The 17,503-nt window shown below is 30.8% G+C and overlaps 1 protein-coding gene across 1 annotated transcript in view; it reads left to right on the forward strand.

Moving 5' to 3' along the window:
- The window catches only part of Lrrk (Leucine-rich repeat kinase), an 87,961-nt gene extending 71,861 nt beyond the window's left edge, over positions 1 to 16,100 (forward strand). The window contains exons 22-34 of the mRNA XM_067272684.1: positions 54 to 261; positions 543 to 656; positions 732 to 824; positions 923 to 1,174; positions 1,277 to 1,531; positions 7,051 to 7,173; positions 7,889 to 8,084; positions 8,170 to 8,276; positions 10,687 to 10,781; positions 10,856 to 11,134; positions 11,203 to 11,381; positions 14,396 to 14,515; positions 14,592 to 16,100. Of these exons, the coding sequence (XP_067128785.1) occupies positions 54 to 261; positions 543 to 656; positions 732 to 824; positions 923 to 1,174; positions 1,277 to 1,531; positions 7,051 to 7,173; positions 7,889 to 8,084; positions 8,170 to 8,276; positions 10,687 to 10,781; positions 10,856 to 11,134; positions 11,203 to 11,381; positions 14,396 to 14,515; positions 14,592 to 14,935 (2,365 nt within the window). The 3' untranslated portion in view covers positions 14,936 to 16,100. The remainder of the gene's footprint in view (positions 1 to 53; positions 262 to 542; positions 657 to 731; positions 825 to 922; positions 1,175 to 1,276; positions 1,532 to 7,050; positions 7,174 to 7,888; positions 8,085 to 8,169; positions 8,277 to 10,686; positions 10,782 to 10,855; positions 11,135 to 11,202; positions 11,382 to 14,395; positions 14,516 to 14,591) is intronic.
- The last annotated feature ends 1,403 nt before the right edge of the window (positions 16,101 to 17,503 follow it).

Genomic DNA, 17,503 nt, shown 5'->3' on the forward strand with positions numbered 1-17,503 from the left:
TATAGATAAAAAAAATTTTAGTTTAATAATAAAGCATATCTTTTACTTTAAAGTCGTAAACCTTCGGCAGAAGGAAGAACAGACGATGCTATTAATAGTGATCAAGATCCTTCAGGTCAAATTTGTGCCACGGGCATCGCTTGTGATGTTGTCGTTTATAATTTTATGGTAGAGGATTGTATTTTAGTTGCAACTCAACAAGAATGTCTTCAATGTCCAAGTCATGGAAATTTATCATTAACACAAATTTCTCCAGACATTGTAAGCTACTAATAACAAATAATTTAAAAATATATATATTTTTTGTTAGAAGTACGTTGTCTTAGTTGATATATTGAAACAAAATTTTCATTTTTAATTTTGTTTTTATTAAATTTAAAACTATATATAATTTAGCAAATTAATACAAAATAAAACAATATATTAATTTGTTAATATATAAAGTAATTTGTTGTTTTTAATTAATATAACAAATTTATTTTATTTAAACATCAGTTGTTTTTCCTGATTTACATAGTACTTAGAAATGTTTTATAAAATAGGTATTTGTAGATCTTGGTGAGAGATTTCTGATTCAACCTGACAGCATAAGACGTGGAAAAATGTTAGGTAGAGGGGCATTTGGTTTTGTGTTTAAAGCAAGTGTTAAACAAAGAGTAAGTTATTTTATAATTTTTTGATATTTAAAATTTGTTTTTTAAATTTATTAAATTTATATTTGTAATTCAAAGGGTTCAAATTCCTGCGCAAATGTAGCAATGAAGATGCTACAGCCAGTCGATCCTGGTTTTGGTGCTCGTCAGTCAGATACAGTTGCATATAAAGTATGATGATTTTGTTTATTTTAATATAAATCAGTTTTTATAATAATATTTACTACATATAGTGTATATACTTTATATGTATTTTTAAATATTTGCAGGCAGCATGGAACAAATGGCAACGAGATCCTTTACAATATGCTTGCAAAGCTTATTGCACAGCTCGACAAGAGTTAAATATACTTATGTCACTTCGTCACACAAATATAGTTCCTTTAGTGGGTGTTTGCACACATCCTCTTGCTTTAGTGTTACAATTAGCTCCTCAAGGAGCATTAGATTCTGTTTTAAGAAACTATAGACGTTCAGGAGCAAGATTAGATTTACATGTTCTTCAAAAAGTTATTATACAGGTATTTTAATTTATTATTAATAATTAAATTATAAAGTTAAAAATTTTTCATAACAAAACTATAGAATGAGTATATGTAATTAATGTTATAAATATATACTAGATTGCTAAAGCATTGGAGTATTTACATCAGCAACACATTATATATAGAGATCTAAAATCAGAAAATGTTTTAGTTTGGGATTTTCCTCCTCCCTTCCATGCACTTTATCCACTTCCTGTTGTAGAAATTAAACTTGCTGACTATGGCATCAGTAGATCAACATTACCAACTGGTACAAAAGGATTTGGAGGCACAGAAGGGTTTATGGCTCCAGAAATTATGCGATATAATGGTGAAGAAGAATACACAGAAAAGGTAATTGCCATCACAGAAAATAAAAATTATTTTAATTAATTATAATCATCAATTGTATTTTATTAACATATGTTGTTTTAAAACACTTTAAATAAAAATTTGTAACATTCACTGCTTCATAAACTTGTTGTATGGAATGAAAACACACACAAACACACCCAAAACTAGTAAAAGGATTAAAAATACTTACTGATACAAATGTTATAACACACCTGATGATGATCATTAGAAATGGACGAAAATATACGTATCAGTAAATATTTTTAATGTTTTTACTAGTTTTCGATATGTTTGTATGTGTTTTCAAAAATTGTAAATTTTTTTATTTTTTGAAAATTATATAATAATGATGTACAGTTACTTTTTATACAATTAACTTCTCTGAATTAACAGACCATTATATAATCAATTATCATAAATTAGAAAAATAATGAAGTATATATTTTTACAAGGTAATGAATAACATATATTTTTATATTCTATATAATAACATAAAAATAGACATCAGATGTTAATAGACTATAAAATTTAATTATTTTAAAAAATGAATTTTACATATAAATTAACATCTATAATTTCAAAATTGCATCCAAAAATACACAAATTGTGTATTGTTTAACTATTTTCTATTTTCTGTAATAACTTATATGATTAGCTGATATATAACAATGCTTAGAAATTCTGTGCTCAATGCAGATGACAATTTGAACTTTAGTATTGAAAATACTAGTATATTTATTTCTATTATTATTTTTTCTATGTCAAAAGATAATAGAATTATTTTAAAATGTGACAAAATGATAAATTTTCAATTAAACAAATATTAATAATAGAAATGACTAATTTGCATATGTGGAATAATATTTCATTACTATTTCAATAGACCTTTAAATGTTTAAGGTATTAATCAAACCAGAAAGAAAAAACTGTTAGGTTTTTGTCAGACATAACAAAAATCTAACAATTAATATAATAATATATATAATAGATTTATAATAATTTTATAATAGACAGTATAATATATTTACAAAACACATTTCATTATAACATTTAGTATATATCTTAATGTTTGTACTGTATGCATGTTTATCTTAGACTTTTAATATTTTATTATTTTTAAGCTTAATTTTTAAGAATTTTTTTACAATTTTTATATCTATTAACATTTTCTCTTTGTAATTTTCAACTTTCAAATCTAATCTTTTATAGCTAGCAGTTAGTAATAATTCAGTAAAATTTAACATTATTATTGACTTTTTGGTAATAATAATAACTCTCCTGTGGTTGCCACCTGGTCATTGTGGGAGAGCTCAGTCATTTTACTGAACCATAGTGCAATGCAATGCTGGAGCACAAGCTCCTAGTAGGGACACCCATGCCAGTAAGGTCTATGGGGAGAAATGAAGCTAAGAGTGACCACACCCACATTCTGTGGAGATATTTATCATGGTAGTAACCAGATCTAAGTATGATACCAGTTTGGATGTCACCCAGGTTAACAAAGTTTGCGTTTGTGGGTTAGGCAGAGGCTCACATTCAAAAAATAAGCCATAATCTTTCTTGGTTACCGGTGGTGAAAGCAGCACTGTTGAGGGCATGGCAGTAGCCATGCCCTCAACAGATGTGAGGAACCAACCTAGCCTTGGTGTTTCTGTGGCAATGCATCCACAGACCACAAAGGCTGGAAAACCATGCCACCAGATGAAATGGACAATAGAAATGAACAAGTTTATCATCTGTATGTACTACACCATCACAAAACTCGAAACAAACATGACAGCATACAGACAACAACTTACATCATAGATTCACACAACAATATCCTCACCTCACTGTCACCGAACAAAGGGTTGTTGATCAAAAAAGAACAATTATACACAACAACCTAATCCCACAAACAACACTTGAACTTATCAAACAACAGGTTGCTGATCAAATACATCAACAGACAAAAACATTTAACATTAATGAAGATCATATAACCTGTCAGGATAATTCAGCAACAAGCATTGATAATAACACACATACAACAACTACCACTAATGATACTACAGACACTTCCTCATCCATCACTGATAACATAGACATAGATTTAGTTAATATGTTCTCACTTATATTTCAGGAAATACTCACTAAATATACAGGTACAAATTCCACACAAAGATCGCGAATACCAAAAATCAACACATCAAAAGTAGTAGGAAAAACACTAAATTATGTAAGCACTCACTTACTAACTCACTACATTCATTCAATTTCTACACTCGCAGACATTCATACATTAGTTTATGCTGGGGCAGTCACAGTAGTGACACACCATGGACTGAAAGTACAATCACAGACAAATACACAGAAAACACAATTCTATCACAAGCCTGCCTGGCAGAGAGGAATAGAAACACAAATAAATGACATTAGACAGCAATTAGGCAGGCTGACACAATACACTAAAAACAACAAAACACCCAAATTAAAGAAACAACTCTAAAACCATTTTCAAGAAAATCAAAACACACACAAAACATGAACGCCACAACACACACATTACAGAGTACATTGATACACTAAAACAAAAACTCACAGCCAAAGAACGTAGACTCAAACGATACAAAACATGTACACTACGAAAAATCAAAATAAATTATTCACAAACAATGAAAAACTCTTTTACAGACAAATTAGTAACAAAACAAACATTGATACACAGCACGGTGGCACACCAACAAAAGAAGAACTCACAACTTATTGGTCTTCTCTTTGGTCCAGTGCTGTTACGCACAATGCTGATGCAGGCTGGATCGAGGAGGAGAACAAAAACTTGCATAACATACCAACTATGCCCTGTGCTGAAATAAACGTACATGACTTCTGCTACTCTGTTAACAGAACACACAACTGGAAGACACCTGGTGTAGACAACATTCACAATTTCTGGTACAAAAAGTTTACATCACTGCACCAGAAACTAGCTAAACACCTAACACACATCATCATCAATCCACAAGACATGCCAAATTTTCTTAGGGCATCACCTACATGAAACCTAAAAACAACAATACCACAGACCCCACACAATACAGACCAATTACATGTCTTCCAACACACTACAAATTATTGACATCCTGTATCACAAATAAAATATACAGGTATGTTGAAGAACACAACATTCTTACAGAACAACAAAAAGCTTGTCGTAGAAATCACAGGGGATGTAAAGAACAGTTACTCATAGATTCAGTCATTCTATGGTAAGCACACAAACAACACAGAAACATACACATGGCATATATAGACTACAGAAAAGCATTCGACAGTGTTCCATACAGTTGGCTGCTACATATTCTACACATGTACAAAATACATCCATCACTCATTGCATTCTTCCAAAACACTGTGCAGCACTGGAGAACAGCACTACGTCTCTGGGTTAGTAACACTTCCATATAAACAAACCAAATATTCATTAGGTGAGGAATTTTTCAAGGAGATTCTTGAGTCCTCTCATGTTCTGCCTAGCCTTGAACCCATTATCTAACATGTTAAACAACACACAATATGGCTACAATATCAGACATAAAAAAACAACACAGTTTACACTGTCACATCTCATGTACATGGATGATATAAAACTTTATGCATCCACACAAAAACAACTTGATCAACTCCTACAAATCACACATTCATACACCAAGGGCATACAAATGGAGTTTGGCCTAGACAAATGCAAAACACTTCACATAGAAAAAGGAATCCTGAAGAAAGAAGATTTTGCACTTGGAAATGGGGACGTTATTGAATCCATGGAAGAGGACGAGTTCTACAAGTATTTAGGGTTTCAACAGGCCAAACTAACAGAACATGCACAAATAAAGCAAAGATTAATTAAAGAATACCAAAATAGGTTAAAGGCTATTCTCAGAACAGAGTTAAATGCAAAACACACTGTTAAAGCAATAAACACATATGTCATCTCAGTACTCACATATTCTTTTGAAGTTATACATTGGACTCACACAGATCTTGAGCAACTCCGAAGGAAAACAAGAACAACACTCAATGAGCATAAACGTCATCCTATATCCACCATAGAAAGACTAACACTTCCACGTAAAGATGGCGGACATGGCCTGATTGACATAGTTAACCTTTACTACAAACAAATATGGACACTGCGAGAGTTTTTCTACAAAAAGCAAGAAACATCACAGTTACATAAAGCAGTAACTCTAGCAGACTCGAATAACACACCATTAAATTTATACTCACAGCATATGACATGACACAACATATAAAAAGCATAGACACCATTAAGCAGTCGTGGGCTCAAAAGGCACTCCATGGCAGGCATCCTTATGACCTGGCCCAGGATTTTGTTGACAAAACTGCGTCAAACAGCTGGTTAGCTCGGATGCCTCTTTGGGGTGACAGAAGGATTTGTGATAGCCATACAGGATCAGGTCATAAATACTAAAAATACTAAAAACTACAGAAAACACATACTCAAAGATACAACACTCACAAATGACACATGCAGAAAATGTCATATAATGGCAGAAACTATACAACACATCACTTTCAGTTGCAAGCTCTTGGCACAGACAGATTATTTACATAGACATAATGAAGTAGCAAATATAATATACCAAGAGCTTGAAAAGAAACATAAATTAGTAGACATCCACGAACCATACTACAAATACATTCCACAGACAGTATTGGAAAACAACATACACAAAATGTACTATGACAGAGCCATAATCACAAATAAAACAATTTACCACAACAGACCAGACATCACACTCATTGACAAACACAATAAAATCACATACATTATAGACATATCCATTTCAAACACTCGCGTACAAAACACATTCACTGAAAAGTCAGCAAATACACAAAACTCGCCCAGGAAATAAGGCATCTGTGGAGGATGGATAGGGTGCTTATTGTACCTGTCATTCTCTCCTCTACAGATGTCATACTACACACACTACACAAAAGCCTGGGGCACATTACAATTGAATAGAAATACATACATCACAATACAGAAGGTCACTATATTGAGTACATGTCATATTGTGAGGAAATTCCTGAATACAGACACACACTGATACACTTCTTTAATTTTTGTTTTGGTTACTATGCCTTGACTTTGGTCCGGCATAGTACACAGCCACCGGTGTTAATCAAGTATATCTCAAATAACCCAACATAATAATAGGAATATATTTTTAGAATAATAGTTTCTAATATTAAAATAAGAACTGTAGACGTTAATTAGGAGTATTCTCATATATATATATATATATATATACAGATTAATATTAAAATATAAAACAGAAATAACTTTCATTACAGATATTTTAAAAACAAAGTTATTAAATAAAAATGTGTACAAAATTCTGCATGTGAATAACAATAAATTTATATTGAAATGTTATTGTAATTTTTATTCTTATATGTTTATATTTATGCAGAATAGAATATTAAATGTTTAATCATTACATTATCCTTTTTAGGTTGATTGTTTCTCATTTGGCATGTTTATGTATGAACTGATCACGTTACATCTACCATTTGAAGGTCATGAATGTGCTAAAGATCATATTTTAGATGGAGGTAGACCATCCTTAACATACAGAGTAAGTTTTAGCTAGATAAATTTATATATATATATATATATACACACTAATGATCAAACAAAAAGGGAACTTATGAAAACTAGTGCAAGGAATTTAATGTGATTACATGACTACTGGTGACACTGGCTACTTGCCATGAGAAACACTTAAATCTTACATATTTGGTTACAACAGATAACATTTATTTATTATGGATAACATTAAAAACTCCAAATAAATAAATATATAAATAAAAGTACTTACCATTATAAGATTGAAATTTAATTCTTTTCCTAGATATATGAACAGAATTGCAAGATCATCTAATCTCTTGAGATAAATGTTTTATTTCATGAAACTCTCTTCTAAGTATGCAAATGTTTTGAAATGTTTCCTCAGATAACTTTGTTTATAATGTTTATTTTTTCTTTGTTGACTGATGATTTGGAATAGTTTTCCATAAACCATTACTTTAATTTTTGGTAAATATTTTTTTCTACATAACTTTCTCTATGAAAAATCTGTTCTGTAGTATAATGAATTTTCATTTATTTAATTCAACATTTAATTTAAATAACAATAATGAGCTAATGCTATATTTTGAAATCTGTGATGAGTCAATTAGACACCACCAATTTACACTATCTCTAAACTTCCCAAACTGCTTTTCATGGCTTTTTTTTTTTGTTTGATCATTCAGTATAACCAATTGATTAACTTTTGATTCTTGATTTAGGAAATGTTATATCCAACATACGTCCTTGATCTTATGACTCTCTGCTGGTCACAGCAACCAAAAGATCGTCCTTCTGCAAGTCAAATCGTTTCTATAGCTACGGCACCCGAATTTACCCATTTAGTAGATATTGTTTCTCTTAATGATCGTATGGCCGTTCTGAGTGCCGGAGCAATTGAAGTTACATCTTCTGAAAGTAAATGTTACAATTTTATAAACTTTTAAATTATTTAGTATTTTCTCGAATTGCATTATTTTCTGTAATAATACTTTTTTAAAAGATGGAGATGGAGTAACAAAAGAAGCTAAATGGGAAGTGTGGCTAAGTAGACTAGGAAAACAACTTGATATTTTATCTTCAACAGAGCATGGTTGGAGAGATTATAAAGTTAGTATATTAATATTTTTTTTACATTATTCATTTTAAATTAATACTGAAAATTATATGTTATTCTTACAGCTTTATTCATTTGAAATTTTAAGTTTTCTATTATTTTGTTATAAATTTTTGGAAATGAAAAATTCAAGTTATTGTAATATTGCAAAAATAACAAATGTAGAGAGGATAAGTTTTGAAAATAACAGTAATTTTTATTATTTAAAATTATAAATATTCATAAAAAAATTTTTTTGTTATTCATGCACAGACTATAGGAGCATTATTCTGAAATATAATACTGTCCCAAGCAGACCATTGCTCATTTTGGTGCTCTGTCTGGCTAGTATCCCTTTTTTGCCTTAAGCTGAGCTCTGATATCATAATAAGCTTAGGTAACAAAACCAGAAAGCTAGGGTGGAAGCAGAAAGGAAAAAAAATGTTTTGGTGCTACTACTCAAAATATTGTTACAACAGATGCTTCCCAAGCTATGCCCCAACATGAGCTTTCCTTTCATGTGTCAGAGTGAAACCACATTTGGAGGTAATAGCATTCAAACTGAGCAGTTGAATTCTGTTACAAAGGTCCTATAAATGGTCCTATATGTGAGGCTCTGGATAGGTCCAAACCTCACTGAAATTCGCATTAAAATCATTTATTTTTAGGAAAAAATCATCTTTTTTTTAGAGAAAAAAAATAGAAGTTAGAAATAGTTTTTCTTAATGAAAACGACGCAAACTTTTAAACAATAGAACAATGGAGATACGCAGATTGTCTATCTTCGAATGGGAATCAAATTAAACTTCAATTTTGACCTCTCCTGCACCCCAAAAAGTTTCAAATTGTCACCAGGTGACGAGGAGAGACCAATCGAAAAGTGGAAGCGGAGGAAAACGGATAAAACCTGAGAATTCAAGGACATAACGGCTTCTTCTCCCAAAAGTTCCAAGTAACGGATCTATTGTTGTGTGTGTGTCTCGTGCCCATCTTCGTCTCCGTCTCCGTCTCCCATCTCCCAATCTCGGATTGACATCTTTCCATCAATGGAAGTCGACCGCATTGTCCCAGAGTCGTCGAGATGTCGAGGGAACAAGCCATTTGCGACCCAGGGACACTCCTTCAAAATGGGACTACAGTAGAACATCGATAATCCAACCCCCGATTAACCGACCACGTTCGAGTTGGCAAATTCAAATGTTCGCTAGTGATGTGGCGCTACAATATTTGGTTATGTCTTGGCTACTTTAATGTTATTTTTGTTAAATTTTTGCATGTTTTAGCTGGCAGCACTGGCTCGACCATGAAAGGGGGGCTAGTATTTAAACCAGGCCTAATACACTATACTAATAATGTATTTTTTCATACTTTTCGGTTATCCGACTTTTCAGTTATCCGACCAACCCTAGTCCCCAATTAAGTCGGATAATCGATGCTCTACTGTATATCGGAAAGGAGAGGAAGACCCAGAGGCTGCTGCCGACCTAGAACTTCCAAGATCGCGGAAATCTTGTAAGCTTCTTTCGTGTCAAATAAATGGTTTCTTGTAACCGTAGAGTCTGTCTCAGTGCGATCGCCCACATACAACCCTTCGCGACCGCTCGACCCTCTTGACATAGCCTGCACCTTGTTGGCAACCTTACATATACACACTTTTGAGTATGTTATGGAGCTCAGCTCAAGATGCTGTTAAGTTATGGCAAATGCTCTATACTCTGTACAAGGGTTTAATAAGCTGTTCCTCAAGAATGAGAACACATATTTCAGTATCAAAATTTCATTACTACTATTTATGAAAAAAATTATAAAACTGGTTTTAATTGTACATATCATTTATGTTATATGCTGTAAATTATATAAATTCTATTTTGTTTGGACTTTTTTTTTAGTATTAAACAGGTAATTTTTAGTATAAATAAACTAAACACAGTATAAAATCAAAAAATTATTTATATGGCAAAAATTAGACTGTCAAAAATCCAGATTCGGCCATCAAAAAATGGATTTTAACCACCTTCAATGGTAAATTTTGTTGTTGATGTTCTTTCAGCCATGCATTTTTTTAGTTTTGAAATTATAATTATAGTTTTTCTTTAAATATAATGATTCAGTAAATTATATTTTGAATCTTTGTAAGTATTCCTACATTTCCTGTGAAATACTAGCTTGAATTGAGAACATCCTAAACTTGATTTACTGTGTATTTGGAGTTTACAGTGCTGAAAGTGCTAATTTATATGTGTATATTTGAAAATTTGGATGGAGTCTGGCTCCAATTAGTTTGGATTTTGACACTTTACTGTATATATTACAGTTGCTTATTATTATACAAGTTTAAAATTGAATATTACATTAATTTATTGTATTTTTTCTTAAAAATTTTCTTTTAAAAAATTTTTCAATTATCCAAATTTTATATTCTAGGCTTTGACTTTAGAAACTGTCACAGTTACTGCATTATGTCTCGTTAACGACACAATATGGTTAGGTGATTCACGAGGAAAGATCCACATTTACAGGTAATACAGCTTATACTTTATTTTTTGTTTTATTATCTTCATTATTTTACACTTAATTATATTTATTAAAACAGCATTGCATCTCATATCAAATTATCTGGTTTTTCTTTGGAGACAATGGGTATAACATCATCAGCAATTCGTAGTATGTGTTACTTAAAAGATCAAAAATACGTAGCAATGGCTACTAGTGATGGAAGGTTATGGTTGTGCAATATTCAAAATAGATGCCAGTTTGAAGAACAAGTGGAAGAAAATACAGAATTAGATAATGTTGCTGATTTTATACAAGAACTCGGTTCAAAAGATTGTCCTGTTTTTTGTATTGCAGCAGTTAGTCTTTCTGATAATAAGTAAGTAATTAAAATATTTAAGATTCTTTATGAATTTTTATATTTATGAGTAAAATTAAATATTTCAGATGTGAATTATGGTGTGGCCAAACACAAGGAAGCATAAAAATTTTTGCATTACACGATGCTGTTGTCACTTCTCATGAAGTTGTTTACCATTATGATCCAGTAATAGATAATTTAGATGTAACTCAATTAGTTTCAAATAGTCAGAAACAACCAATGATTTGGTCTTATGTTTATCCAGGTATTATATTTATTAAATTTTTATGTTAATAATAATAATAATAATGATTTGTAGTATATTATTTAAGTTAGATTTAATTGTCAAATTATTAGTAACTTAATAAGCCAAACAACTACTGGATTACATCAGGCTAGTTTTTTGCAATCATTTTAAATTAATTTCTAAATAATTAGGCACAGTCTCTTATTAATTTTAATAATTATAATTAAATTAAATAATTTAGGAAGTTTTAGAAGAAAAGAATCTTCCCAGAGCAAGACTTGAACCTGCAACTCTTACTGTGTGTTCACATTGCCAATTACACTACCTTAGCTTTCTGACTGATCTCCTCTTCCATACATATTTAATTATGATATAACCATCATCATTTACTTATGACAGTGTCTGGGGATGCCGTCATAATTAAATATATTTCTATCAAATACACTTATGTTCATTCTATTTTGCATTCTAATTCGGTTGTGTATTCAGACCTGGAGATCTGTTTAAAATTGACAATGTTAGTCGCTAATAAAATAACTTTACAACTGGAGATACAAAGGTTTCGTGGACATTTTTTATTATATTACTAACTTACTAATACAAACTAGAATAATACATGGGTATGTGCTGCTTAACAATAGGATTACATTACAAGAAATACTGTTTGTTGTTAAGCAAACATCATAGAGTGTATTTAGACAAACCTTATGTGATGTAGTGTACTACTTACATAGGTTCTATGCAACACAATGATAAGTATTTGTATACCTAAACATAGAAAAGATATAGGTGGCTAAATTTTTCAGTTCCATTATAATCTTATGAGACATGTATTGTATATGCAGTTGTTTGTTAAGTGACATATACCTGTATACTTATATAGAATCTTATTAACTTACAAGGAGAGGTCACAAATTGTTATATGCATATTTTTTGATAAAATGCTATATATCGTGTAGATCTCAGTAAGCAGTAAAGCCATTTGCATGAATGGGCAATACACAAGGAGAAAACTTGAAAAGAAATACATGAATAATTAATATGTAGTTTGCCCGACAATCTTCGTGCTAATGCAATGTGGTGTAATTGGTTACGTTTACAGTGCCAGACACTGATTCAGTTTTGATCCTCCCTTGGTCTCTTTTACTTTTTCATTTGTTTGCTTTTTTTTATTGTTACTTGATTAAAAAAAAATTATAATCAGAATTGAATAATTACAGTAGAAGGCATTAGGTTTTAATTTTAATTTGTTCTGTTTGAAAGATGTTTTTAGAATATGGCCGATGTCGAACCAGAAAATTTGGTTTAACATAAATCTCTGCTGATAAAAAAAAATCTTTCATTATTTGTATAATTATAATTTTTGAATTTGGAGTTATTCCAGATTTAACCGATTACTAATTGATTATTTTTTAACTATAAAATATTGTTTGAGCACTTTTATAAGTTTTGATAACTGTTAGGTGCACTTTATATTATTTCATGTTTTTCGTGGAAGGTAAACATTATCACAAATAACATAATATTCATATACCTAAATCTCTTAATTATAGTTTGAAGTATTTATTATTATATTTTTGTAAACTTTTATATTTGTTAGTATCTATCATTTTCTCTTTTTATTCACCAACAAACCAAACATTTTAATTATTATTTCAGTTTGATTTCTTTTAATATAATTCAATAGTTTTTCTGAAACATTTTAAAATTTGTTGAAATGCTCATTTTTGCTTATTTTTTGATATAATTTAAACCCTATTGCTTAGTCTATAGAGAATTAAATAAACATGTTACGTGTATAGCTATAATAAATTGTAAAATTTTATATTTTAGGTAAATTAAGATTAAGTTCTTTAAAATATATTTGTATTTTCTAATGAAAACATTATCTTGTTTTTAATATAAATATGCTATGTTGCAAAAAAATAATGTGCCTTAAAGTCAACATGCGGTAGTAAGCAAAGTCTTCAGATGAAATGGTAGCAAAAGAAATTTAAAAAAATTATTACAGCGTGAGAATACATCATTTAAGAACGGTATCTATCAATCAGAAATGTTGCATATTAGTAAGTTGTAAAGCCATCTTTGACATTGATCAGTTTGCATTAATTGCCAAACTGAATTTGCCTATTTCAGTCTTGTAACATTTGCGATAAACTGTTTCTTATATCATTTTAAAAAAGGATAAAAGATAATGTCTTGATAACGAGCGTTAATACAATATTTCTTATATTGCAAATACTTTTGACAAGTATAAATTCATCGAAAGTACTTGCGATATAAGAAATATTGTATTAACGCTGAACTCAGTGCTCGTTATTAAGACATTATACAACTTTTGGTATGAGTTTTTTAATTTCCTTAACTTTATAGGATAAAAGATTTAAATTTACCCAAAATTGTGGTGCTGTGATTTAATGAATTTTTCATTTGTCACCATCATTTTGTGTGCAGAATTTGATTACTACTATCAATTTAAGGAGGGTCAATTTTTTTGCAGCAGAGTATATTTCAATTATTCAGAATTTATACTCTTTGCCAATTTATTTCAAAATTATTATGCTCATACAAATATCGCTTTTATTATTTGATTTTGTAATGTCTGGAAAAGTGTATTTCTATCACAATATATTATTTTTAAAATTTTGTTCAATGTTGGTAATATTAAAAGTTATCAGTCTTTCAAAATATTTAAAGTAAGTAAGAAACATAATTTCACAATTCATCAAATATAAATTACAAGTAAACATTCTGAATTTAACAGGTGTCTGATTTTTTTTTTGTTCATTATCTTCAAAAATAAATTATATTTTTAATACACTCAAACCTGTTTTTGTGCAATTTGTTTTGTGTGATTTTTTGTGTGCGGTATATGAATTTCAATCAAATTGGTATACTGCACAAAAATAATTGCACAAAACACATTGCACATATAAAAAATCGCACAAAAAAAGACCGCACAAAAACAGGTTTGAGTGTACAGTTAAAAATTTATTAATATTTTTAATAAGTATTTATCTTAAATTTCTCAGGTTGTGTTGCTTATCATTGGGATACAGTTAATCGAACTATATTACATAAACTGGATTGTTCAAAACTTGCACCCTGTTCCGAGAGTTTAATGTCCATAAGTATCGAAGAGCACTTGAGCCGTAAGTTTTTAATTTACTGTGACGTAAATTCTATTATTATTAAAATAACTTAATGTAATTTATTTATTTTTAACAGCCGGGCGATGCCAAGTGACTGCCATGGCAGTTCTCGGTACGGAATTATATATCGGAACGACTTGGGGTTGCATCATCGTTGCGGAAAGTGTTACCATGAGACCCATTACAATCTTTCGTCCTTTCGAAGAAGAAGTGAAAGCCATTCTTCCGCTCGGCATCAAATTCTCTTCTAAAACGGAATCGCCGATCACGCCGGACATTTCGTTATCTTTCATAGCAGCCGTAGGGAAAGGTTACCGTAATCTGATCGGCAGATATACGGCTCTTCCTAATTTTAACATTCACATACACGACAACATGTATCTCTTGCTGATCAGGACGGACAACTGGTCCAGTGGTTGATGAAGGAAACAAAAATGTCAGATGCATTCCATGTAATTTACAATACTGTGATAATAATTTAATAATAATAATGATGATGATGATGATGAAGTTATCTTAATAATCACATTCTACAGAATACTGTAGAAACTAGGAGAAAATATGTAAATATATTTTGTGCAGTTTCCCATTTACATTTTTCACTTTATTATTATGTATTCTTTATGAATCTGTGATAATGTGTACATGTAATCCTTAGCTCATAGTAACATTTAATATGAGCTCTTAACGGTAAATGCTGTTATACAGTATTTCAAAAAATATTCTGTCACAGCGTACCTGTTAACTATGTCATTCTAGGGATTTTCAATATTAGATTCTTAGTTATTTCAAAAAATAATGCAAGTGTTATTTGTCCAACAAGCAGCTAATTCATGAAAAAGATAACAAAAAGCAATTCTGTATATATATACATACATACATATATATATATTATAATATATATTTAGTTTATTTTTGCTGAAAGTATATAAATTTAGATCTGAAAGTTCTGTTTTGTATAGTAACTTGTCCACAGTAAACAATTATAAAATCAATATTATATATTGATGAAGACTAATTTATACTCATGACATTTTTCAAATGATCTTGATCTGCCAAATATATTTATTTTTATTTGTTCGGATGATTTCTGGAGTTTAAATCTTTATTATATTTATAGCTACATTATTTTTAGGTTTTGTGTAGAGTAATGGAGATTGTGATCATCCTGTGATATTGTGTTTAAAAAATGGAAATTAATCTTTGAATTTCGAATATTTGTATTTATACGATAGAAAGTTATTTTAAAAATGAATTCGACGAATCAAGCATGAACAAATTGTCCTTTGAAATAAATATGTCATCGCTTGCTGAATTTTAAATGTTAAAACATGTTCTAATTTAAAATGTGTTTACTCTTTTAGTGTGAAGACTCCTTGACCATGTATTTTACAAGTTGAATGTATACTATAATAGATGTGATCTGTTTTTTTTAAGGTAGATTTATAATGAATAATATTTAATTTATTCCTTGTTATCTTCTTATTGAACTTTTTTATGTAATTGAAAAATTTTCTTTTCATTTAACTGAATTTTTTATTTTCATTCTTTGAAATTGCTTAAAAATAAAATGTTAGAAATTTTATGTTGTTATAAATTAAATGTATAATATACATTTCTTTTTTCCATTTTTCAGTCTACTATGTGGGCACTAGATGAACCAAAGACCAACCTAGATGAACCATGGTGAAATCCTGGTACATCTAGGTTGGTCTTTGGACTAATATCACAAACTGAGTACTGATCCTGCTCTGCCAAATGGCACTACAGAGTATAAAGGGACTGTGTCTTAATCATAGGCAGTCCGACACCTAGTAATCACTGAGGTTTGTGAACAATTAAAATCAGAGTTAAATGCTCGGGCTCTGGCAGTACAACCCAATGGAGATCGGCCATCTCGCCTTCCTCGCTCTCAAGTCCAACTCTCTAATGCGTACATATAGTTTTGTACAGCTGTTTGACACACACTCAATCAAGAACTGAGTGATGCTTAACTTGTCTGTCTGCCAGGTCATCCAGCAAATAGCCGAGCTATACCTTTTTCCAAATCCGTTGGGTCTGGTAAGCAATACGCTTCTGTTGCGGGCCAATAGGTTCTAGCCTAAGCCAGTCCTAGCCCTTAAATAGCCTTACCTACATTGGCCATATAGTCGGTGAGTCACGAAGGTCACCACGTTTACTTAGAACGGACAGGGGGCTTTAAGTTAGCCCTGTCCGGTTTATATACCGAGCATTAGGTCATATACCTACGGTTGTATGTTCCGTCAATTACAGGCATTTTGCTTTTCAACTCTTTTTCAATAACTTTATAGAGTTTCCATTTTGTTTAATAGTAAATGTTAATGAAAAATGTCTTATAATATTTCGGTGTTGGTAATTAAATTAGAAATACCGTGTGTATTATGTGAAAAGTCTATATAAAGGAATTTATATAAGATTTTAGTACAGTACTTGCATGTAACGAATAGAGATAGAAACGGTGGGAGAATTAAGTCGGCGGTAATAATTTTTGCATAATTTGGCCGCATAAAATAAAAAAATATATATATTTGTGTGAAATAGAAGACTTCATTTAGTTTTTTTCATTGTTTCGAAATACATTTTCATTTGTATTGTTGAAGGTTAAATGACAATTTTTACAATAAAAATGGATATTTTAGGGGTGTTGAAAAGGGATTATATTGTTGTGGACCAGAAGAATTGGTTGCGAAGTGCAAGAAGTGTGTGTGTGTAAGAAAAAATGAAAGGATGCGAGTGCGAGGGACTAAAACACGGTCCGGTGCATCGTTTATATTATTTCTATTTTTGGTTTTTTTTTTTGTGGGGTCGAGGGGGTTTTTCCAACGGGACAGCTTGCCCCAGGATTGCCGATAAAGCGAAAATCCCAAAGGAGGCCCGGAGGGCGGCTGAAGAACGGGACACGCCCGGAGCGGCCATCTGCAAAAGACACCTGCAGGGCGGAACCGGAATCCGTATCTTAATCCGGAT

The sequence above is a fragment of the Centruroides vittatus genome, unplaced genomic scaffold, assembly GCF_030686945.1.
Source record: "Centruroides vittatus isolate TY-2023 unplaced genomic scaffold, ASM3068694v2 contig_452, whole genome shotgun sequence".
Classification (NCBI taxonomy): domain Eukaryota; kingdom Metazoa; phylum Arthropoda; class Arachnida; order Scorpiones; family Buthidae; genus Centruroides; species Centruroides vittatus.